We start from the raw sequence: 24,359 nt of genomic DNA, 5'->3' as shown, positions 1-24,359 counted from the left end.
CTGCTAGACTCATCATTTACTCACCCTCATGTTATTGCAAATCTGTATGACTTTCTTTCTCCTGAAAGAAACAAAAAGTCGATATTTTGAAGAATGTTGTAAATCAAACACTTTTGGTGACCAATGACTTCCATTATATGGACAAAAAAGCCGACATTTCTCAAAATATGTTCCACGGAGAAAGAAAGTCAAACAGGTTTGGAATGACACTAGGGTAGTAAATTATGTCAGAATTTACATTTATGAGTTATCTATTACTTGATTACATGATTTGAAATAATAACACATTATTACAATTATACAAAGCTTTTTTCTTATTTCCCCACTTCTCATTGTTATGATCCAATTGCTAAATTAAATTAAATTTAAATCCACCACTATTATTCTATGCATAATAACAAGTCACACTACAATCAAAAGTGGTATAACTCCTTCCCGTGTAGAAATAGAGAGGACTCCACCCCAATGCCATTAACCCCACCCTATGAAAGCAGCCGGCTAGGTGGGAGCTGGAGAACGCACACAGGTGAAATGTGGTTCAACGGGTCTGATGGGAAACAAGACTTACGTAGCCAGCTCAGATACTGAAAGACTGACATCTCTCATCTCTCTCTCTCTCTCTCTCTCTCTCTCTCTCTCTCTCTCTCTCTCTCTCTCTCTCTCTCTCTCTCTCTCTCTCTCTCTCTCTCTCTCTCTCTCTCTCTCTCTCTCTCTCTCTCTCTCTCAGTCAGGAGGAGTCTAAATGGGATGTTGTCACTCTGGAGTTGTCTGCACACTGGAGGGCTGTGTTTCTACTGACCTCTGCACATTGGAATACTGAGCCTCTTTTTTTCCTCCTGATTCTCTCTCACTCTCTCTATTCTCATCCGGGGGAAGGAATTCTGGCAAAGCTGTTGAAGGGAACTTTCCCCCCCCATTCTTCCTCTCTTTCACACACACCACGTTTATCCTGTTTTGGTGTGTCGCCTGCAGTGGTGGGCACAGACGTTGATAGTGTTTGTGTGGACGTGTGACTTGGACAGTGAAAAGGAGATATGCTGCAAAATGGAATGACTGGTGCCATTCGCACCACAACCACCACAGAGCTACCAGACCTCAATGAGGTAGGAGACACTAGTGAATAGTACTTTTAGCTCGCTTACGTTTTCTTGCTCTTTTGAACTTTGTTTCCTTGTGAATGTTCGACTATAACTGATTCTCAATGAGGTGTTTATGTTTGTCTTTGTTTTTTTCATTCTCAGTCCTCTGTGTCTCTCACTCTGCTCTGAACTGTGCCCTAATGGCTTGTCCATATTCAGGCTAATCGTGCGCTGTTGATGTGTGCATTGTGTTGTTCAGAGAGGGGCCTGTAATAAGAGCCACTGTCCAGGGAGGCAGGGCCCTGTCATGTTTATTTTATCAGGGCCTGGCGCTCTGCCGCTGTTGCTGCGGTCAGCTGCCATTCAGAGACATTCTTACAGCTAATCAACTGACACCCTCTCAGAGGGTGCTAACCAGCGTAGAGGCCATCAAAACGCTGAGAACCACATTTTTGACTGTAGTAATTATTGATTTGAATTGAATAGACAGCCACATCTGAAGTGGTTAATCATTGAAGCATTTATAAGGGCAGGCATATTTTAATACAGTATTGTTATTTTATCAGTCTCAGCAGCCTTTTTCTCCTTTTCATGCGTGACATTTCTCGGATCAGATAAGCGTTATCTTTGACAGGACTTGGAAGTTTTTGTTTTGGTTTCAGCGAAATTGCGTTTAATCTTGTGATGTCAATCGCGATTGTCTGCCTAATTAAACATAGATTGTGACTAATCATTGTTTGTTTGTCTGTTTTTCCATTTTTGCATCTGTGTATATATGTGACGAATGTCCACCAGAGGAGAATCAGGCGTCTCAGATTAACCCTCCGGCCCGAGGACAATCCTAAAACCCAGAATGAAACCGGCAGCTCTGTAAGTATCATTTTAGCATCTTTCAGTACAGCCAGACAGATTGGCGCTAGTCATCTCTTCACGTCATAATAATACACTTCCTCTTTTCCCTGACTTTGACATCTTCCGTCTGTTTGGCTTGCCCCTCAAATGGTTTGATGGCTCGACAACAGGATAAGATCAACAAGATTACATAAACTACTGATTTCTTCAGATTATGACACATTATAACTCGGGGTCTGTGGTCCTATAGTGGTCCCGGCATGTTTTCTTCCATTTGCATGACATTCTCAACTATTTTAAAATATGTATCTTTTTTGTTTATTTTTCACATTTTATAGAAAACGAGGAATACAAACAAAGCAACAACAGTAGACAAAAATTTATGTACACTATGCCTTTCAAAAGTTTGTGGTCAGTAGGATTTTTTTTGAAAGAAATTCTTACTTTTATTCAGCTAGGATGCATTAATTTGATTAAAAGTGACAGTAAAGACTTTATCATTTTTTAATTTCAAATAAATTCTATGTATCATGGTTTCAACACTGATAATAACGAGAAATGTTTCTTGAACGTATTCGAATATAATCAGCATATTTGAATCATTTCTGAAGGATCATGTGACACTTTTGCTGCTGAAAGTTCAGCCTTGCCATCACACTAATTTTAAAATATACTAAAATATATATTTTTAATGGTTTTAATATTTCACAATATTACTGTTACAGTACTTTTGATCAAATTCATCCAAAAATGCTTCCAAAAATATATAGAAGATATATCATAGATGATTGGCAAAAGGGGAGAAAAATGAACAGAAAATAATTATGGTGTAAAGGATTTACCATTTAAGCGTGTGACAGATTGAATTACAGAAAGGGGACATTTTCAGAAAAAAATAGTCTATGAGTCATTGTTTCAGAGAGATAAATCAGAGACTGTGTCTTTTCTCTAGAGACCCATCACTTCCTTTGTGCTTCACAGATCCATACTGCCTTGCCAGTAGCATGACAGGCACCTATCTTGATAAAATCACATGCAGATATGCACACAAGCGCGTGATTTCACACACTATTGGCCGCCAACTCCCATTCTTGGAACTATATGTAAAGATTTCATAGTTAAACGTCACTTTACTTACCAAGCCAATATGTTTAGAAACAAGTTAGGCTTATAAATATCCTTGAGCTGCCCCCAAAGAGTCACATGAAACAAAGCTCATGAAATTGAAACACCTATTTACCAAGGGAGGTGAAGTTCATTTTGAGCTTGTTTACAGAAACAGTTAGTCTGTGTGACAAATTAATATGTGTATTTGGCAGTACCTGCTATTATATGCCTTCTACTGACAGTGATGAACTGAGAAATAAGTCAAGAGAGGTGTGTCTGCACGTTCATGAGAGTTTTTATCTGTACCTTGGCCTGGAACTTGCACCCTACAGCTCTTAGTCCTTGAAGTTCAACCCTCTTTGGTCTCTGATAGGAGCTGCTTTGGGAACATCAGGCACTTTCGTAGCCCAGACACTAATGAGAAATAGAAATCCAGGACCTCAGCCAACAAAAAACTGTTGATGGCCTTATCAGTGTCTGCCTCATGGGAAGGGCCAGTGTCAATACACAAAACCCAGGCCTGCCTGATGAGCTGCCAATGGCCAGTTAGTTTGGGAATTTGGCGATTGCGAATTTCAAGTGAAGGCAAAAGATTTCCCCATGCAGATTTTGCATTGTGTTCAAGGTGATCACATCGGCCAACAGAAAGCAGCTACTTCTTTTTTTTTTTTTTTTGCCTGTGAAATTTTGTAGATATTTTGCTAATGTGACTGCACCTTTATGCATATAAATTAGCTTTTTTTTGTTAACATATTGGAGAATATTATTTCTTTAGCCTTCGTGTTAATATTAACCAGTTATAATAAGCATCTAGTAGCCTATCTTGGTGAGGTCAGGTTTCACATGGGGATTTTGCATTGACTTTCAATATAGTTTTTGAAGTGTAATTCTTTGCAACATAATTGGTGACATAACTGTACAAAAGTGAAACAAGGTCAATGGAAGACAAAATGAGGAGAGGGAAGAGTGCGGTCAGGAATCGGGATAGTTAAGTGTAAAGACTAGAACTTTTCATTTAAGTGAGATATTCTATTACTGCCTTAACAAAGAACCAAGACCAGAATCCATTGCAAAATTAAGATGGGTGTGTGTGGTAATCCTATCCTCCATTGGATACTATCTACCTGTGGCCTGGATTGCCCGAGTTACAGCTGTTGGATTACAGGAAGGCTTGAAATTTGCACCGATCCAGGACCAGTATTACAATAAAAACATTTAGCTAAACAACAAAGAATGACAACATAACTGGTCTCAGCAAAGCCGGGGTGCACAGCTCTATACCAACAATACCCACTGCATGGAAACAGATATAGTGAACTGGAAAATACAGAGACTAGACTTGAGTTTACACCCTCCAGCACATCTTTATACAACAACAATAGACCTCAGTGAATAGTGTTCAATTCAATCAGTAAGATTACGTGAGCAGCATAGAATATGAAACAGGGAAAACACGCTAAGATGGCAGATGCAAAGTGCTATATTAGTATATTTATATTCTGCACAGAAATATTGTCAAAAAGAGCATGAAAGTTTAATGCAACTCATCTTTATTAATGTTGTCTGCAATTGTATTGTTAGATGCTTTTAGTAAAGCATTTCTGTGAAATGTTATACTGTCTGGAGGATTGTTTATACCAGTAACTGTATTTTCTAACATAAGTGTGGTGCTTAGTGTTTTATTATTACATGTAAATGGATAGTTCATATGAAAATGAAAATCTGTCAATATTTACTCACCCTTTACTCATGTAATTCCGAATCCACAAGACTTTCATTTGTCTATAAAACGCAAATAACGATGTCTTTATTTTCCGATGCCTTTGTGAACTTTCTTTTTCTTTTTGAAGCATCAACGTTTTAATGGAATAGACTTTTAATAGGACAGAAATCTGCTTTGATTTAAAAATATCTTAATTTGTGTTTTAAAGATGAATGAAAGTTTGGAACGACATGAGGGTTGAGGAATTGATGACAATTGTAATTTTAAAGAGAACTATCCCTTTAATACTTTATGAAGTAATCATTTTATTAAAGGAATAAGGCACTCGAGGCTGCACTGTATCAGGATGGCCACCCCAAAAGACGAAATCCATCAAATGATTCCCAAACGTTTTTACAAATAACTGACTACACATATGGCCAAAAAAGGAGGTCCTGTGTTCAACTATTTAAATTTCTCTCCCTTCTTTGAGTACCTTAAATTTACTCTCATGGGCTTGTTTTTGTGGATTATCTGTCAAGTTCTATGAAGTCCAGTGCAGAAGGCCATGATAACACTGGCATCATTGTTCTATCTTATCTCCACGCACTCCCACACATCTCTCCCCGTCTGTCAGAATCAGAGGAAAACATTTATCCAGCATTCTCAATGTCGGATCCTTTTTGCTAACTGTTCTCATGTTCGCCGTAACAGAATTCAGTCTCTGTCAGTGAGGAGGCTGAAGCTCTGTGCTTTGTTTTGGATAGTAGCCCCGAGGAGGTGTGGTCATGACATGAATGAGATTACAGTTCTGAGAAGCTATGTCCTGAGAAGAGCAAAGGGAACGCCACACCCTGATCACAGCTGGAATTCATTAATGTTGTTTCATCTCAGTACAATGTGAAAACAGCTCCATGTAAAAGATGAAATATGGTTTCTTAAAAACAGGAAGACTGAGCCTTTTTAGAATTGTTGCACAAAAACATCTAGCAAGGGCAAAACCTGTGATGTCTGAAAATGCCTTTTCCTCAACAATTTGTGAACGCAACATTGCTTTTCTAAATATCAACCCAAGCATCAATATGTGTCTGAAAAATTTGATAAACCTATAAAGATACCATGTGTTACATCGCAGGGGGAGAAATTGGTCAATGGTTCCCGGAAAAAGAAAAATGTGCTCATGCAGAGAGAAAGACCGCCTGGGAGAGAATCACCTCAACAAGAAGAAAAGGTATGACAGCTTCCGAGAACACAAACAAACCCAAATGCCTATTACTTTTTATCTATTAAAGATTAATGATATGATTCCTCTAGTATGATCACCATAAGTTGTTCAAACACTTGGGGTCAGAAAGATTTTGTTTTGTTTTTTTGGGGGAAAAAATGTGTAGCCTTTTATTCAGCAAGGGCACATTAATTTGTGTTAAATATTAACTAAAATATTACACATTTGCCACAAAAAATATTAAACAGCACAACTGTTTATTAAAATTATTTCTGACGGATAATGTGACACTGAAGACTGGAGTAATGATGCTGAAAATTCAACGATGTATCAGGAATAAATTACATTTAAAAATATATTAAAATAGTAAACATTTTAAATTGCAGTGATATTTTACAATATTTCTGTTTTTACTGTATTTTCGATTAAATAAATGCAGCCTTGGTGAGCATAATAGTTGTCTTTTAAAAACATTTAAAACTCTTACCGACCTCACATTTTTTAACGTTAGAAGACAGTATTTTCCACGGGATCCATTATATAACTTTGCTTTTCAAACACAATAGACTACAAAATTCTTTCTATATATGTTTGAATGTCTTTGTACCACCTGGTAATATTATTTGAGTTATTTTACCTATGATAGTGATGGTGTTTAAAACACAGGTGCTAGTTTCCCAAAAGATATTTGTGTTTGGTGTGTTATTGTTTGCGAAGCAAGCATGAGCTGTGCTATCTGTACAATTTGGCTTCAGGGCATTCTTTGCACAGTAAAATGCTTGTTCACTTCTTAAACTTCACAAAAGAGCTTTCTTAAGGCTTGCAAAACATGAAATATGACTCCTTTAGACACTAAATCTTAGAGACATAAACAGCCCAGTGTGAAAAGTTCCCAGGACGTAGAATCCTGCAGCAGAATCAGAATGAATTGCAAGGCCATTGATCGCTAGCACTTTGCCCTTGAGCGAAAGCTTCTCACCTGCAGTTTGCCCAGGGGGAATGCTATTATGGCATTTTCCTTTCCCCTTGGCATTGTCATGAAAGAAATATTTTCTCTATGTACTTTCACTGGATAATGTTAACACAACAGCATTTCAAGTTTCAAGTTCATTTTCATTTTCATAATGCTGGTGAAACTAGCAGGTGGAAAAGGACTTGGGTTTTTAATTCTTTCGGACTGGGATGCAGAAATATGACACCCTTGCTTAGGACTATTCTGACTGTCTGCATCCCAACCTCTCATTGTGAACACTCAGCAGCAATGATAAAATATCACAAATATACACCCATAACAGCAAAAGTCTCGCTCTTATATCTTAACCAGGATGCTCTAGTAGGCATACATACACAGCTGTGACATTGGTCTTCACGCCTGTGAACACAACAGTGGCACTCTCCTTTTAAACACATCCACAAGGTGAAATCTGACCCCTGTGGTCCTGTTCCCCCAGCAGCCTGTGACCAATGGCATCAGTAGGGAACAGCTCGCTCAGCACGGGCCCAGAATTTATGGTGTGGTGCACAGCACAGGCTCCAACCACCAACAGGAAGTGATGGCACGAGACTGGTCTGCCAGTCACCTGAGGGATGAGATGAGGTACATCAGAGAGGTGAGTGCAGAGGCTTTTCTTTTGGGACCTAACTAACTGTAAGGTTAACTCGTTATTAGCAGATACTTGATATTCTTCAGGAATGTACATCCAAGCAGATAATGTATTTATTCTGTCCTCAAAGGTACGTGACTCTTTGGAGAAAGTACGAGAGCGAATGTATGGCCAGTTTGGAGGGATGCAACAATCAGTGCAAAAATTATCTCAGGAATTAAAGGTGAGCGAAATGCTGCATGACAAGGTTTTAAGGAAAGGATTATAATGTACCAGTAAAATAAACCCCTGATCACCCTGTAATAATGTTATAATGACAGGCTGACTGCACATTATTACACAGCTACTCTGCAAATAAATGAATATTTGTGGGCATTCAATATTTGAGTTTAAATTATTTTATAATTTCAAAAATAAATAATTATACATTATTATGTAGTAATAATAATAATAATTAGAAAAATATATATAATTCTAAAAAAATTAGTCCTTTTCAATGTACAAAACATTCGGCCTAGCAATAAGACAAACACTGCAACAATATTACATTATTATTAATACTGACCCCCTCCCAGGTTCTTTTTTACTACAATCGGTAAAGGTTGGAATAAATTAGATTAGACTCTTTGCATAGATTTTTATCGATGCTGGCTGTCAGAAGTCAGGGTCAATCTTCCATTTGTCAGATTTGACAGAAAATTGCATAGTGTGTGATGGGCACAAGATTAATTTTTGAGATTTTAGAATACATATTATTTTTATTTTTTCATGTGTCTCCTAGCAACAAAGTGCACGTTTCTGCATGAGTTTGTTTTCAGAACGACTTGAAAAGTCTGGTAGTGTGTGACCCTCAGTCATTTAAGGGATAGTTCACCCTCAAGTTGTTCCAAACCTGTATACAACACAAAATAAGATCTTTTAAAGAATGTTGGTAATCGAACAGTTGATGGGCCCCATTGACTTCCATAGTATTTTTTTTTTCCTACTATGGAAGTCAATGGGTGTCTGGTTACCAACACTATTTAAAATATATTCTTTTGTGTTCAGCAGAAGAAAGAAACTCATACAGGTTTGGAACAACATGAGGGTGAGTAAATGATGACAGAATTTTCATTTTTGGGTGAACTATCCCTTTAAGTGTATGATGAACAGTTATTCTCTGTAACCATTTACAAAGTCGGCAAGTGTATATCTAGTGTTTTAAAATCAATTTCAAAAGTTGAGTATTCCAGCCACGTTCAGTATTCCAGTTAAGTGAAGCAGAAAATGGCGGTAGTTGCGTTTGTATGAACTGAGAGAGATCGAGTCGTGATATGAGAGACATGAAAGTAGGTCCTTATTTCAGTTACCCGATGTCACGATTAACCAATCAGTTTTCCAGAGAGCTGTGTAATTATACCCAAGATTATTAACTACCTCAATGACTTACTGTGTCAGACTTAAAAAAAAAAAACATTTTGTAGTGGTACGACAAGTTCTCAATGTGCTGACTGTGTTTGTACTAGGCGGCAAACTCTCATAAGCGTTTCCTGGAGTCTGAGGTGAGGACGAGAAGTGCAGCTATGGACAGCTTTGACCAGATGAACAGCTCCCTCTTAACAGCAAACATTGATCTGCAGGTACACGATCAATACAGTCATTGCCATTTGACAAAGGTCTGTTCAGAGAAAGCTCTAGATGTTGTTTTTGTAGTCAACCTGCTTAGACTGGTCAACATTTAAATGTCACATTAGAAAAAAAAAATTCTGGCAGCATAAACGCATGCTTTTAGAAACTACCTTTGCATTCATCCATATGATGTGATGTTGATCATGTCTGTTTTAGAAATCATTGCTGGAAAGCTGTCATAACCGTGTGGGGAACAGGGATGAGATGAGATCTCTGCGCAGCTCGTTGGAGAAGACAGAGGAGAAACTCAAGGAAGCAGAGAGACAACTAGCAGCAGCACAGGCTGAAAACAACTCTCTCAAACATCAGGTGCTTGCAAGCACACACAAACCGCTATCATACAATGCTATTATTATCGAGCAGACCTTCCATGGTATGAACATCCTTATACCATGGACTTTTCCTCTTTTTTGTCAGTGAAACATTACATCGATTATTGAGAACACCTATAGGCTAGTATGGCAATTTGGGCCCAATTTACAACAGGAATATTTATGAGAAATGTTGACATGAGAAGCGGTGACGGCAGCGTTTTGCAGTGTGCTATATTTTATCTAAAACTCTTCAAAATATTTTTCAGGTTTTTCATTTTTCTTATTATTGCATATACTGTTTTTTTAAAACCTCATATTAATTGAGAGACTTCTGTACATGGAATAATAGTAGACTGTGAAAAAATCCACCTATTTCAACTCACTTGCTGCCTAAATTTCTCATATAATTTATAAAGAAAGTTGTAAATGATTAAATTATTTTGATGAGATAATGTAAAATCATTTTTACAGTAGTTAAAACTCTTAGACATACACTGTTGCATATATACAGTGGGGTCTTTGTATTATCCATTGTACTTGGATGTTTTCATTTTCTGCATGATGTATTTGTTATAAATCTCAATCTCAGATAGTGAATCTCAAAAAGTAAAATTGTACTGTATTTTATGCAGCATTAGGTTCAAAATAAAAATAAAGTTAAAAAATTAGAAGTTACAAAAAAGAATAATCATTTGTGAGGAATGAAAAGGGTAGATGAAAAAATGTCCATTTTGCTTTAATGGCTCAACAAATGTTTGTAAAACCTGATGATAATGTTCTACAGCATGATTTGAGATTATCCAAAGAGTATCTCTTGTGCTTCATTGGAAACAAGAACATCTGATATTTTTTAAATGTTTAATGTCACTTTTTTACATGTTAATGTCCATGCTATTTGACAACTAAATTGCTTTTTTGTGTGTAGGTGGAGACTTCTCAGGAGGCGAAGACTCAAGCATTGAAAGAGTTGAGTGCTAAGCTACAGAGGGAATATGAGGAACAGCTGCAGGAACAGCAGAGGAAGTACAGAGAGGAGATAGAGGCTTTGCAGGTACAGATATGACCAAACAAACAGACTCTCACAATGCCTTAATATCCAACTAGTTCAGCAAGAACTGCACTGCATGATAATGCGACAAAAGGATTTGTTTGTGACTTTTTAAAGACTTTGTTATATCTACAGACGCATTGTAAAAGATTACTTTTGTATTATACTTTACAAGCAGGGCATGATGATTCCAATTTCATAACAGGAAACATCTGTAGATATTCACCAGGGAGGAGAGAAAAATGTCCATTTGTTTTTCTAAGTAAGGGTGCCACCTAGTGTTAATAGTGAAGATTTTCAGAGCGGATGATGGTAACTGACTGATGAACAGAGGCAAATAAGTGACTGTCGTTCTGAGTGTATAATGAAAGACCTGTTTCTCCACAGGCACGGCTTGATGACTACATGAGGAGACTTGAGGAGGCTGAGAGGAATGCTCAGATAGCTGAGGCAAAGATCGCTGAAAGGGACCTAAGAATTACAGAGGTGGAAAGGCTACTAAACTGTATGGCTCAGGTAAATAATATCATATTACTCAGTCTTTGCCTGTTACCCCGGAAGAAAACTATTTATAAAACACTTCTCTCTCTTTAACAGGAGAAGGGTGACCTGATAAAAAGACTTGTTGAATGTGAACAACGCTTACGTGGTTTGGACGAAATTGACCACGTAGACAAAGCTGCGCCCAAACAGTAAGACATCTGATGTATTCCTATAATGAGTTTGCAGCTGCTGAGTCCAGTGATGTCATGTTTTCTTCATTCAAGATGGTTTCAGTGGACGGCCTAAGATCTATAATAACCAGATACCATTACTCTAATAATAATACTTATATTTCAAGTAGGCCTGGGAAAATAATACATTAATTTCAGCAATTAATATTTGCTTCAAATAATTAAAGCAATTAATGCAGCATAGATTACTGACAGAGATGCTATATAAAAGGCACAGCTAAATATTTATTATAATGGGTTTATGTGACCATTATTTAAGGTTTACTTAAATTAAAAGTTGTTATAATATTTTTAATGTTCTGAAATAGTTAAAGGGTTAGTTCACCCAAAAATGAAAATTATGTCATTAATGACTCACCCTCTTGTGGTTCCAAGCCCGTAAGACCTCTGTTCATCTTCTGAACACAGTTTAAGATATTTTAGATTTAGTCCGAGAGATTTCTGTCCCTCCATTGAAAATGTATACACGGTATACTGTCCTTGGCCAGAAAGGAAATAAAGACATCATCAAAGTAGTCAATGTGACATCAGTGGGTTAGTTAGAATGTTTTGAAGCATCGAAAATACATTTTGGTCCAAAAATAACAAACACTACGACTTTATTCAGCATTATATTCTCTTCTCTTCTGTTGTCAAGCCGTGTTCAGTGACGCTGCTGACGTGTTATCTGGTGCGCCCGAGCTTCGTTTACAGTCTGAGGGAGACACACGCTGTATACAAAACAATATTCGCAAACATGTCTAAGGATTTCGACACAGAGGAAGATTTTTTTGCCCAGCCATATTTATTTGAACCTGAATACACGGACACTGCAGATAACACGTCAGCAGCGTCTTACGTCAGCAGCGTCACTGCGGACTCATGAACGCGGATTGACAACAGAACCGGAAGACAATACAATGCTGAATAAAGTCGTAGTTTTTGTTATTTTTGGACCAAAATGTATTTTCGATGCTTCAAAACATTCTAACTAACCCACTGATGTCACATGGACTACTTTGATGATGTCTTTATTTCCTTTCTGGACAAGGACAGTATACCGTACATACATTTTTAATGGAGGGACAGAAAACTCTCAGACTAAATCTAAAATATCTTAAACTGTGTTCCGAAGATGAACGGAGGTCTTACGGGCTTGGAACGACATGAGGGTGAGTCATTAATGACATAATTTTCATTTTTGGGTGAACTAACCCTTTAATAAGCGATAAATAAAAGCATTCTGATAATTTGCAGTTTAGGCCTGGCCTTAAATTATACTGTTATTAAGTTATTATGTGGCTATAATTATTTAGTTTATCTCCATAAATAAAATAAAAACTATCAGTATTGGTATCACTGACACTTGCTTTCATTCATAGTAGATAGTGAAAAGATGACATGAAACAAATATTTTAAATACTGTCTTTGTTGTTTCTACATTAATTTGGAGATTCCGTGTGAAAATATATTAATGATTACAAATGTGTATGTTACTTTTATGTTAATTATGTTAATTGCGATTAATTATAGAAACCTGTGCGATTAATTAGTTATTTTTTATTTAGTCTAAAAATGTCTTAATTTTGCCCTCTCAGAGAGAAAAAAAATGCTACTAATGATTCTGATGGTATAATTTTATTTCAGTATTTTATTGCATGTATTATACTATATCTCTCATTAGCCGCATGTTTCCTCCCAGGTCCGAGCAGCTGAAAGGGGAAGCAGCAGAACTGCGAGAGAGAATAAAGCACCTCAATGACATGGTGTTCTCTCAACAGAGGAAGGTCAAGGCCATGATAGAGGAGGTAAGGATTTACAGAGACTGTTTCTTCTGTTAATAAAGGCTATTCCATGTACACAAAATGAACCAAAACCAAAAATCATGACACCCTTATTGTTTTAATTATAAAACAAACAAGCAAACAATTTTGCAGGTTGAAACCTTGAGAGCAAAAGTTGCACAGAAGGATATGTTCATCGCTGAGCTGCTAGACAGGATTGCCATTGTGGAGTGTGAGGTAAGAGCAACGTTTTCCATGTAGCAAAATGTGATTTCTGCTTGTCCCTCGCCTTTACCAATCTGGAAAGCACAGATTGGTTGGAATTAGCATGCTGAATGTGATTATTCCAGAATCCATCACTATTCTGTCAGCTGTTTGAGTCCCTTTGGTTGTTATTCAAATTTCTCATACATCTTATTTGAATCGGTCTTTGTCCAGTGTCATCTTTATATATCTGTGAAATCAATTCTCTACTCAATTTCCCATTGCCTCTGATCTGACTCTGTCCTTTGCTTTGCTTCCTAGAATAATGAGTTAGAAGACAAGTTGAAGTATTTTATGTCTGTACAGAGAGCATCTGAGACTAAAGTAGTCACCAGGGATGTTGGAGTTGGCTGTGACCTGCCCGTTAGGTAATGAGCACAAGATCACCTTGCCATAAGAAATTTAAAACTGCTTTCGAGGCCACGCCTTCACACACATGCTGTCCCTGTTCTCATAGATCTGAGGAGCCGCTGTACGTCGCTCCTTTCCAAACCAGCCCTGTCTCACCGAGCCCAAGATCCTCTAGCAGACTGAGCTATAGTCTACTAAAATACACCCCTGGCCAGTACAGCACAATGCTGCGGTCCAGTGTAGTACATACACAAGAAACAACGAGCAGTACCACACAAACTGCAACTCTATCTTCAAGTTATGGTCAGACAAGCAATGAAGACGGGAAGTCAGAATCTCCACCGGCCTCAGAACTGTCCTCTGCCACCAGCCCTCGAGCGAGAACCAGCCCGTCACAGATCTACACTCCTTTTATGAAGCTGATGGAGATTAGCGCGAAGATGAACATTGATTGAATGAAGTTCTACTGAAATGGCAGTGGCCGAAGCTGATGGAACATGAAGTATTTTTGTTTTGCTACTGCTCGTGTAACATTGCAGTATATGTAAATAACCTACTGATCTGTGAATAACTTATTTTAGTAGTATATTGATGCACTCTATTTTGCTTTGTTTACAAAAAAAGTGATTTTATGTGATAGCCCTCTATATTTTACAATTATCTATTTATATTTTCATTTTTCTGAGTGTATAACCCATATATTATTTTGTTATATATATATAAAAAACTCAATAATAGGCTCTATTTATGAGGGGGTTTTCAGCAAAGAAATGATGGTATCAGCTGTGATCAAAGCTCAATACTTGAGTTCTAATAGATGTTTTTCACTTCAGTGTGACATTAATTGTTGACATCAGTGGCCTCGTACTCCATTGCACTTTCCCCCTGGAGTTGCTTGATGCACATACTCCAGCTTATTCACCTGATTTTTACAGTTCAGCGAAATTTATTCAGAAGGCCAGTTTAAAGAAAAGGTGTTGGTTAGACCCCGTTGTTCTAGACCAGACATCACCCAGACACAGAGTGAAGATTGCTGAGAGGAAACAGGGCTCTGTGGATTGTTCACAGCGTTAATGTGTTCATGCGCTTCAAAATCTCATCATGATTTATGATGACTGCAAATGAAGGTTTATACAGTACTTTCGAGTCTTAACCTTTCATAGAAAACGCTAAAATATATTTGGTATTAAATATTTTTCACTGACTGAGCACTATATTTACACAGAACTGGGTATATTGTTCAATAAATAAAATGTGATGTCCAAACCTCCCACTCACTGGAATTTTTTTAAAATAAATGGTTATAGGCAGGGCCGGTTCTAGACATTTGGAGGCCCTAGGCAATATTCATGTTGGAGGCCCCCCACCCCCAATAAAAAACTCTTGAAACAAATATGATTCCTAACCTTTTAATTTATACAACATTTAATTTTAAATGTTTTTAACAGTACATAAGTTTGGACACATTACTATTTTTAATGTTTTTGAAAGAAGTCTCTTATGCTAATCAAGCCTGGATTTATTTGATAAAAAATACAGAAAAATAATATATAGTGAAATATTATTAACATTTAAAATAATGGTTTTCCAGGCCTATACTGATCTGTGAGAAATCTCTTTAAAAAAAGAATGCTATGTTTATGTGTTATACATAAATTATTGACGTATTAATTGACATGAATATATGCAATTTAATGTAAAATGTAACTTTTTTATGTATAATGCTAGGCATAAGAGTATTTTTTATTATTAGATCATCTGAGTCAGTCTCTATCATAAACACACACACACACACACACACACACACTGGAGAAGTCCGCATGCGCCGCCCCACTCAGAGCAACCACAGAGTTGTCATAACAACCTAACAATCCGGAAGAACTCCACAAGCGCGTCAGCGGTGAGCGGTTATGTTAATATATTATTATTCATTCAGATCATTGTTGTGTTACAGTGTGATTATACATTGAGTATTCACAAAAGTATCATGTTGACCACCCAAATCAAACTTTTTATTGCCTTTTTTATGGAGGTCTGATCAAGAGGTCCGACAAACACTATGTGAAATAGCAAACTAGCAAGCAACTGTACGTTTCTTGCTGCCATAGATATAACGTTACACTGCTAGTTCTAGCTAGTTCTTCTTTCGAATTATTGTCTTGGTAATTTACTTTTGCAGTAGTAATATACTATTATTGAGGTGCCATGGTATATAACCTGTTGGTACACCATGGTACTGTCTGATTATCGTATTTATATACTTCTTGTTTACTTGGTACTCCTGGTCATTATTATTATTATGTTATATTATTAAGTATTATTATGGTAACGTTACGTTAACTTACATGGCCAAAAACATAATAATACAGTAGCGCCATGTAAAAAAAAAACACCATGGTACTTTAAGGTTTTTTTTTTCTCCTGAAGATATTACTCACTGTTTGAATGTTTTTCTGTGTCCATTTTATATGACTGATACTTTTTTTTTTTTGGTATGTTATGTGTAAATGTGATTCAACAATGTGTGTGTATAAATCAATGTAATGACAAAGGGGGATTTCAGTTTTAAAAAACATTTTTTTACTCCAGAAATAGCACAGCATGGCTGTGAATGTTACACCAGGTTTGGAGATCCCAGAGCCATCAGACTACAGCAGCTGTGAAGATGAGGATGATGCTGTGACTTATTTCACAGATCTGCATCAGCCTGATAAAAATCGGCCTGAGCCTGCAAGAATGATCGATAAGCTGTTAAATAACCTTGTTGACAGTGCATGGGAAGTTATATCAGAGCAGGAGAGGATCGACAAGGATGCACAAGCAGCAAGACAAATTCCTGTGCTGAATGCTACTAAAGAAATGAAGGTACTACTGTTTTACATGTACATTACCTTTATACAGCCCCATCATATTCCTTTGCACATATGCTTTGGGTGGATTTGTCCAAAATGCTCATCTTACACACCTTTTTTTTTTTTTTGGTTCTTAGCTTCCAGCCAGAACTAATTGTATTGTGTGCTCTGAGGATGGACTTTACCTGTTTCTGGGTCATGCTCATGGTCTGTCAGTCATCAGTTCATCCACTCTCACATGTGTAAGAACGTGGAAGAATGAAAGAGTGGAGCTTACCAGCATCTCTTGTGCTTCTCTGGGAAACCTCACACACCTCTTATGCACAGTGGATGACATGGGTAATTTCCTGAGAGTGGGAAATATTTTTAGACAATTTCCATTTAAACCTCTTCACTTTATATTTTCTGTATTTATTTATACATAATTGTTCTCTGTCTCATAAGGTATTGCGCGGCTTTTTGTGCATCACACGGAGAATATTTATTTAATAAAAATCATCAATGAAACTGTGAGTTCATAATAGTGTTTTACGAGCTTGTTTGTATGTTTGCTGCTGGTTTTAAAAGGCTTTAAAAGTACATTGTGTTATATTTCTCACAGGAAGATATAAACCAAAGAAACATCTGTGCAAAATTTGAAATGTCTATAAGAGGGGACTTTGGAGCTGCAGTCATGATGTGTAAGTTTTGAATTGAAATATATGGGTATATAATATAAAACTGAAACCAGTGACTTATTAATGCCATTGTTATATATTGTCAATGTCATTGAAGCCAGTGGTTCTGTTTGGTTGGATGTCTATCGCTTCCCACAGGATGTGTGGCTCAAAGAGCTGGAAGCAAAACAGGTAACTGTTATAGTCATTGGAAAGTTACCTGGAAAACCATCTATTCTTGTTTACTGTATTTACATTTCAAAAACGAAATTTGTTGGTCATTTGTTGATGTCAATTCAAAATGCACAACAACATTTCCTTGGAGGAACAACTGTTATGCATTTATTTCAGAATAAAATATATAGTTTTTTTGTCCTATGTATAAGTTTACTTTTTTTCTGGCAGTTTTTGCAAAATTTCTCCAATGAGCTGATCATTTTCTGCCCTGTCTCTTCTGTAGGCTACGCAATCTTCTTTGGCCACAGAAGCCAAATGGTCTCCAATAGTCTTACTCATGAAAATCAAACCACCAGAAATCCCTGCAGGTATCCGGTTTAAAGTATTGCTGCAAATATGTTTCTTTTAGAGGTCTGTTATGTATTTCTTTCACGAAGTGTTCATGCCTTTAAGGAACCTCTCTAAAAAGTCCATCTGAGGTCCTGCAGAAGACAGAGGAAGGCACTATAATAGGCTCAGGCCAAAATCACCTCATTAGTAGTCAACAGTGGGAAAACCAGGATGCGGCATTTAGGAAAATGTTCATGAAGTATCTCAGCTCCAGCTCTATGAGACCACCACAGCAGAAAGCAGAAGGTCCCAGGTAGGCTTGATTAAAGAGTTTTTGAAGCCACATTTTACTTGATTGAGAAGATATATAGTCACCCCAAAAAGTACTGTATTTTGACACTTTAGTCACACTTATATGTATATAGCAGCACAAACAAACACACACTTTCATCCAAAATATTTTACTCGAGAAATTTCACAGGCGTTTAGCCATCGCAGGTGTTGGGGCATCTGAAGTCTCCGTGAGAGGCTGGATACAAACCGGAGCTGACGAACGCTATTTACCTCGGGACTAGCGTCCCGAGATAACAGCAGAAAAGCAGATGGGAAATAATTAGCATAGCTCATAATATTAATGATAACATTAATATTCATAATATTAATGCATTCGATCTGATTAAACAGTGGTATAAAAGGTAAGCAGTATGTGAATGCTTGGCTAAAGAGATGCGTCTTTAATCTAGTTTTAAACTAGGGCAGCGAGTCTGAGCCTCGAACAATATCAGGAAGGCTATTCCAGAGTTTAGGAGCTAAATGTGAGAACGCCCTCCCTCCTTTAGTGGACTTAGATATCCTAGGAATGATCAGAAGCCTAGAATTTAGTGATCTTAAAGAACGCGATGGATTGTAGGGCGATAGAAGGTCCATTAAATACACAGGAGCTAAACCATTTAGGGCTTTATAGGTCAGTAGTAATACTTTGTAATTGATACGAAACTTAATAGGTAACCAGTGTAGAGATGATCAAATTGGTGTTATATGATCATATTTTCTTGACCTAGTACCTACTGTACAACTTGCAAATCAACAAAATGTTTGTCAAAAAGACAGACAAAGCTGAAGATAAATTCCTTATTGCTGCACTCATGTGTAAACAACAAATCAGTGCGGAGCCCCGCACATGAAAAATAAAATTGATATCGCAGCTACATATTAAGAATTCGTTCCCACAACTTATTAATTTGTGGCCTAATTTTTATTAATTCATTCCCTTGTTTTAGTTAAATTGTGGAAATGTTTGATTAATTTATTCCATTGTTTTAGTTAAATCGTGGACATGTTTGATTAATTTATTCAGTAACACTTTAGAATACTATTCTATCATTAAATAACTACACAGGAACAAATGAGTAACACGCTATTAACACTCTAGTTACTACTATTAACGAACAAGAAACTCTGATTAACAAATTAGAAGAGTTCAGTTGAGTGTGGTAGTTCACTATTAGATAATCAATAACTACTATTTTTTCATACCTCCTAGACCTAGAGGATTACTAAGAATTACTATATAAAGGTTCATAATTAATGTGAATAATGCATAATGTATCATTAATTCTAAAGTGAAGATCATGGTAACCCACTGGTAATGACTCAAGTATTACCAAATCAAGGTAGGAATTGCTAATTATTTGGATCAGTATTCTAAAGCGAAAAGCATGATAACTCCCTAATAATGACTGAAGTCATTGTAAGCTTTTAATGTTTTTGTAAGGTTTTGGATGGTAATGACTCAAGTGTTACTTCATCCGTCAGAAGGATCAGTATTCTAGAGTGAATATCATGGTAACCCACTAGAAATAACTCAAATCCATCGGGAGGAATTACTATCCGAAACCTTTCAAAAACGTACAGAAACCTCAAAAGCTTACAATGTCTTCAGTCAATCCTAGAGAGTTATCATGCTCTTTAGAATACTGATCCAAATAATTAGTAGTTCCTAGTTCTAAAGTGTCATCATTTATTCCCTTTTTTTAGGTATATCATCATGGCCACGTTGTACTAATTCATTCACTCATTTTAAGTTAGTTAATTTGTGGCCAAGATTAAAGTAAAACGAAGGAATAAGTTAAAAAGTTGCATATAGGAAAGGACAGTACTGACCACATGTGAAATGAGAAACATTTGGCAAACTGTGTGGTGAGTCACTTTAGAACCGCTAGAGATTATGAAAGTTGTCAAGGTTATTTTTCACATTACAAAATTTGTTACAGTTTGTCAGTCTTTTTTCATTAAAGCAACTGCGCTTGTCACTTCTTACTGCGTGAGGGGTTTTATTCAATGCCTGGGGAAAAGAAGGCAGCTAGAGGTGAGTTATGGACTCAAGAGATTATTTCACGTGTACGTTTTTCAGTAATAGATATAAGCCTTCTCTCAGAATGAGCATTTATGATATTTCTTCGGATTATCTTTGAAGATATTCCCATTTCCATGTGCCTGTGGTGGAGTGGCAGTCATAATCTCTTACAGTATCATCTGTTGAAGAAAGAGAAAGGTACTCCAGCCTCTAACTCATACATTCATAATGCATGGATTAGAAAGAAAATACAGTATATTCATATTACATGAACACATTTGTTCATGTTTATAAATGATGTTTGAATCTGTTCCTGAATCAGACAGTGAACCCAGACCGGATGTTTTGTGGCCCAATTCTCAGGAAATCCTTTGCTCTGCCGTCAGTGCCTGCACACGGTTCATTGTTCTAGGGCTTGATGGTCAGCTGGTTACTATATGGGACAGACGATTTGGTAAGTTTCCTTCAGTGTCTAGTCATTTCAGATATTGTTTATGATAGCAACTATGTGGTCCTCAATGATAAAATGATATAATTGCACGAGACTGATATCATACTGACATAAATAATCTTACCCCTGATTGTCTTCTGGTGGTGCAGGGTGTCCATATGCCAATATTGTGATCCCAGGAGACAGCCCCATTTGCAGGATGAAGCTCCTTTTGCAGAGTCAACTACCGGTCACTCAGGGTCCAGTTTTAACCACACTCCAGTTAGTGCTCACCTGCAGAAGTGGAGAGTGCTACAGTGTGATAGCGAGCAAAGGAGGAGACACATGCACTGTTCCACTTATGGAGAGGTACTAAACACCCACAGTTATTATAAAGGGTTTAGAAATACTGAACGTGGTGTATAAATAAATACAATGACTATCTCCCATCAGACCCGCAGACCCAAGCAGTTCTGTCTCTGTTGCTGTACCTGTGCTCTTCCTGAAGTGTCTGGTAAAGTACAAAACTTAGCAGCAGCATAATTCTGTGTTAAGGCTCGTTCACGCCAATGACGATAACGATAACGTTATCTAAAGTTATCACTCTAATTTTATGAGAATAGGGAAGTCCACACCATAATGCTATCTACACATGTTAGATTCTGGATTAAATGATTTCAGATTGCTTGTTTAAAAAAAAAAAATTGCTCTGTAAAGTGACTATATTGTAATTCCTGAAGTTGTTTACAGGTTTTGTTGATGCAGAGAAATGGGCAAGTATCTATAAGGGAAATGGAGGATGGCACACCAATGTTCGTCTTAAACCTGCCTCACACTCATGTGCTGGGCTCACTCAGAGAACCTGTGTATGTGCTCGAGCCAGTCCAACAAAATCTGTATATTACAGGTAAACTGAAAATTATTTGATTGACACTGGCATTCCACTGCACTGCTTTTCCATTGTTTTTCTATGTAAATTGACGAACGTGTTTGACTGTGTTACTTGTGTCTTGGGTCTTTTGCAGTGTATGACAGCATTCTAAAAATGCAAAGGTCACGTTTAAAAAAAGAAGTTTAAACAAAACTTTTCAAAAGTCTCTTTCTCTCTCTCTCTCTCTCTCTCTCTCTCTCTCTCTCTCTCTCTAACTGCATTAGACTGCTGCTATCAATGGCTCAAGCCTCCGTTGTAGCTCTAAAATGACGTTTTGAAATTAGCAACAGAGGCTTGGGATTAGATGCGTAAGAAATTAGTCCTGCACACAAGAGCATTTTAAGAACAAAAACCTGACAAATGTCTTGAAGTACATCATCTGAACAATGTTTTGAGGTCTGGTAACCATATGATAAGTGGAATAAATTATGTTTTATTTACAAAGTTCGGGAGGAGCACGTTCAGTTAATTAACACGAGTGGAGTGCACTCAGCAATCAATGATAAGAGGTATATAGATTCAGCAATCTCACCCCACTCCATTGATAGTTTAGCAGCATCCCTCCTCCGCCCCTTCTCCACACTTCCAGTCCTAAACACTTACATAGGGGGGGTACTCTGGGTTCGGGCCAAACTCCGAGCTCGGAGCCCTCCCCCTAGACACCACGCCAAATACGCATTAAACCTTATCCACTCTAATTGTATGTAAGTGTGAACTCGTGAATTGACTCCGGGCCGTTGAATTATTAACGTGTGCATTATGTTTCTAATAATTCAACGGCCCATCGTCAATTACTCCTTACTTAATGCACAGCTAGCCGTGGATTATCCATAACATAAAAAAACCCTGCGTCTCTTGACCTTTTGACCAGACCTTTTTTTATTCCGTTGTCCTGCATCTCACGTTTCAACACAAAAACGTGTTCTGTGTGAATGCCGTCTTATACTGTTTAAGTTGTGATGCAATGTGTCGAAGGTGTCACATATTGTTATTTATTCAGTGTCAATTACAGGATTGTGTTCCTGGTGACACAGCACCTGATTTGTGTTTTTTAGGTAACAGAAAAACACCTTTAGTGAAGGTGACCGAAAGGGGAGAGGATGAGAGCTCTCTCTTCAGCTTCAGCTTTTCAGAATGTTCATTGATGGATCTGCACCGTGTCACAAGGCCAGACGTAACTGGAAAAGAGACCAGAGCCACACTTTCAGGTTTGGAGGAGGCCTGCAACCTTTACTTTCAGGAAAGGTTTGTGAACTGTTGTTCAGTATTACATAATTGATCTAAGAACATATTTATGTGTACGCAACTGAAAGAAATGTTCTCTTAGAACCTTTTCACCACATGAAGGTAAGAACACTATTGTTAGTGGATGAAACCCAATGTGAGACTGCACGGCACTCTGTTCATCAAATGTAAAATTATTATACAAAATTACTACTAAGGTATAGTAACAGATCATGCAAATACAAGACAAGACAACAAACCAAGAGCAAGAATTATAATGATAATTATATTAGCATCTATGGCGTGCTTCACTTATGGTCATATCTGCAGCATGTGCTTTAAAATAGGAATTTTGGCTGTCAATGTTTTTTTTTAAATCATTTATCAGCTAAAAAAAGTGATTCCTACAATATCGTTCCTCTGTGTAGTTATTGTTACAGTTGTGGTATGGACTCTGCTATTCCTTTAGATTTAGAACGTTTTTTTTTTTTTTTTACTTGATGTTCATAGTAATCATTCTTAGTGTGAATGGGCCTTAAAGTCACCATGAAATCAAAATGGACAATTATTATATGTTTTTTAATGGAATATTGCAGTGTTTATTGTAAATGATTTATCTAAAAAAAAAAATCATGTGGTCTCGTAATCTCTAATCAAAATAACTTTGGCCTCTAACCTAAAATACAGAATATACTGTATATGTGTAATGTATTTGTGTGTGTAGAGCTGACTCTTGGAAAGAGAGGAACAGAAATATGGCTTTCCAGTGGGAGCAGTTTCTGAAGCGTGCTATTAAATGAAACGTCACACAATAAGAAGAGAACCAGACACCACATGCTGAAAGACAAAGAGTGCATTTTCTTATGTATTTATGTGGATCAAATACATCCATGCATTCATTCATTCATCTTTGGTGATGTTGATGCCATCAAAATAAATTTTAAACTTCGAATTCAGTTAATCTGACAAACTTCTGTAATGAAAGTTCATTTCAGGTTGGGGTTGTGAGGAGGGTAGGCTACATGTCAGTTCTCACAAGAAGCTCTGCTACATCAGGCAAATGTGTTTATATCTGCACATGCCTTAATATATATGTGTTTATATATGCTTGAGTAATCTGTGCATTTGATTACGTTTATTCTGACTTGATTCCAACATTTAGTTGTCTACTTAACAAAAGGTCAAGTAAATCAAATTTAGTATATTTGTTGGCTGGGCAGTGCACAGATTCAGAGTCCATAGCAAACTGACTGTTCTGCACAATCTCATGGCCTGTTCTGAAGAAATTGTGCATAGCATCAGAGCTAATGATATCTCCCACGCATTATTATACTGAATGTCAACACCAATTTCCTGGTTGTATTGTTCTTATTCATTTCATATGACAGGCCATAGGCACTGGTTTTCAGCTTTGCTCCACTTAAGTCTTTTCCGGCAAGCAAATCTTTTCACAATTAGTGCCATTTGTACTGAACATCAATTTAATTGAACTTGAGCCTCAATATTAATCAGTGTAGCTAAATTTTTTCCCCCTCTGGCTTATTAAAAACCACTAATTGAAAAAGTTATTCATGTAATTTTGTTTATTCAGAATTTTGTGTCACATTTCACTTGTTCATCTTTAATTGGACTGGCCGTGGGCAGTTGACAGGCTGTAACATGGTTTTATGAGGTTATGGAACTTAACATGAT

General features: G+C 37.1%; 2 protein-coding genes across 3 annotated transcripts; both read left to right on the top strand.

The window, feature by feature from the left end:
- Window positions 1-678: 678 nt before the first annotated feature.
- Window positions 679-14,542, top strand: myzap (myocardial zonula adherens protein). 2 transcript variants are annotated; one of them, XM_056258977.1, is made up of 14 exons: window positions 679-1,103; window positions 1,875-1,949; window positions 5,876-5,971; window positions 7,417-7,575; window positions 7,700-7,792; window positions 9,075-9,188; window positions 9,394-9,546; window positions 10,477-10,602; window positions 10,987-11,115; window positions 11,197-11,291; window positions 13,015-13,120; window positions 13,250-13,333; window positions 13,667-13,728; window positions 13,818-14,542. In XM_056258977.1, exons 1-14 carry the CDS (start codon window positions 1,035-1,037, stop codon window positions 14,164-14,166), a joined length of 1,710 nt encoding a protein of 569 aa, XP_056114952.1. In that variant the 5' UTR covers window positions 679-1,034; the 3' UTR covers window positions 14,167-14,542. The 2 variants fall into 2 exon arrangements, with proteins under 2 accessions (XP_056114952.1, XP_056114951.1); XM_056258976.1 differs by having other exon boundaries at window positions 680-1,103; window positions 13,622-13,728.
- A 1,047-nt stretch (window positions 14,543-15,589) lies between these two features.
- Window positions 15,590-23,821, top strand: wdr93 (WD repeat domain 93). The gene is made up of 16 exons (XM_056258975.1): window positions 15,590-15,611; window positions 16,307-16,576; window positions 16,701-16,902; window positions 17,008-17,072; window positions 17,165-17,243; window positions 17,338-17,411; window positions 17,680-17,764; window positions 17,850-18,039; window positions 20,024-20,094; window positions 20,203-20,280; window positions 20,405-20,536; window positions 20,683-20,881; window positions 20,966-21,026; window positions 21,263-21,419; window positions 22,499-22,688; window positions 23,392-23,821. Exons 2-16 carry the CDS (start codon window positions 16,313-16,315, stop codon window positions 23,465-23,467), a joined length of 1,923 nt encoding a protein of 640 aa, XP_056114950.1. The 5' UTR covers window positions 15,590-15,611; window positions 16,307-16,312; the 3' UTR covers window positions 23,468-23,821.
- Window positions 23,822-24,359: the final 538 nt, after the last annotated feature.

The sequence above is a fragment of the Rhinichthys klamathensis genome, unplaced genomic scaffold (assembly GCF_029890125.1).
Source record: "Rhinichthys klamathensis goyatoka isolate OS25496 unplaced genomic scaffold, OSU_Roscu_1.1 h1tg000161l_1, whole genome shotgun sequence".
In the NCBI taxonomy this organism is placed as follows: domain Eukaryota; kingdom Metazoa; phylum Chordata; class Actinopteri; order Cypriniformes; family Leuciscidae; genus Rhinichthys; species Rhinichthys klamathensis.
Note: the sequence above shows the minus strand (reverse complement) of the source record. Positions and strands in the feature narration are given on the sequence as shown.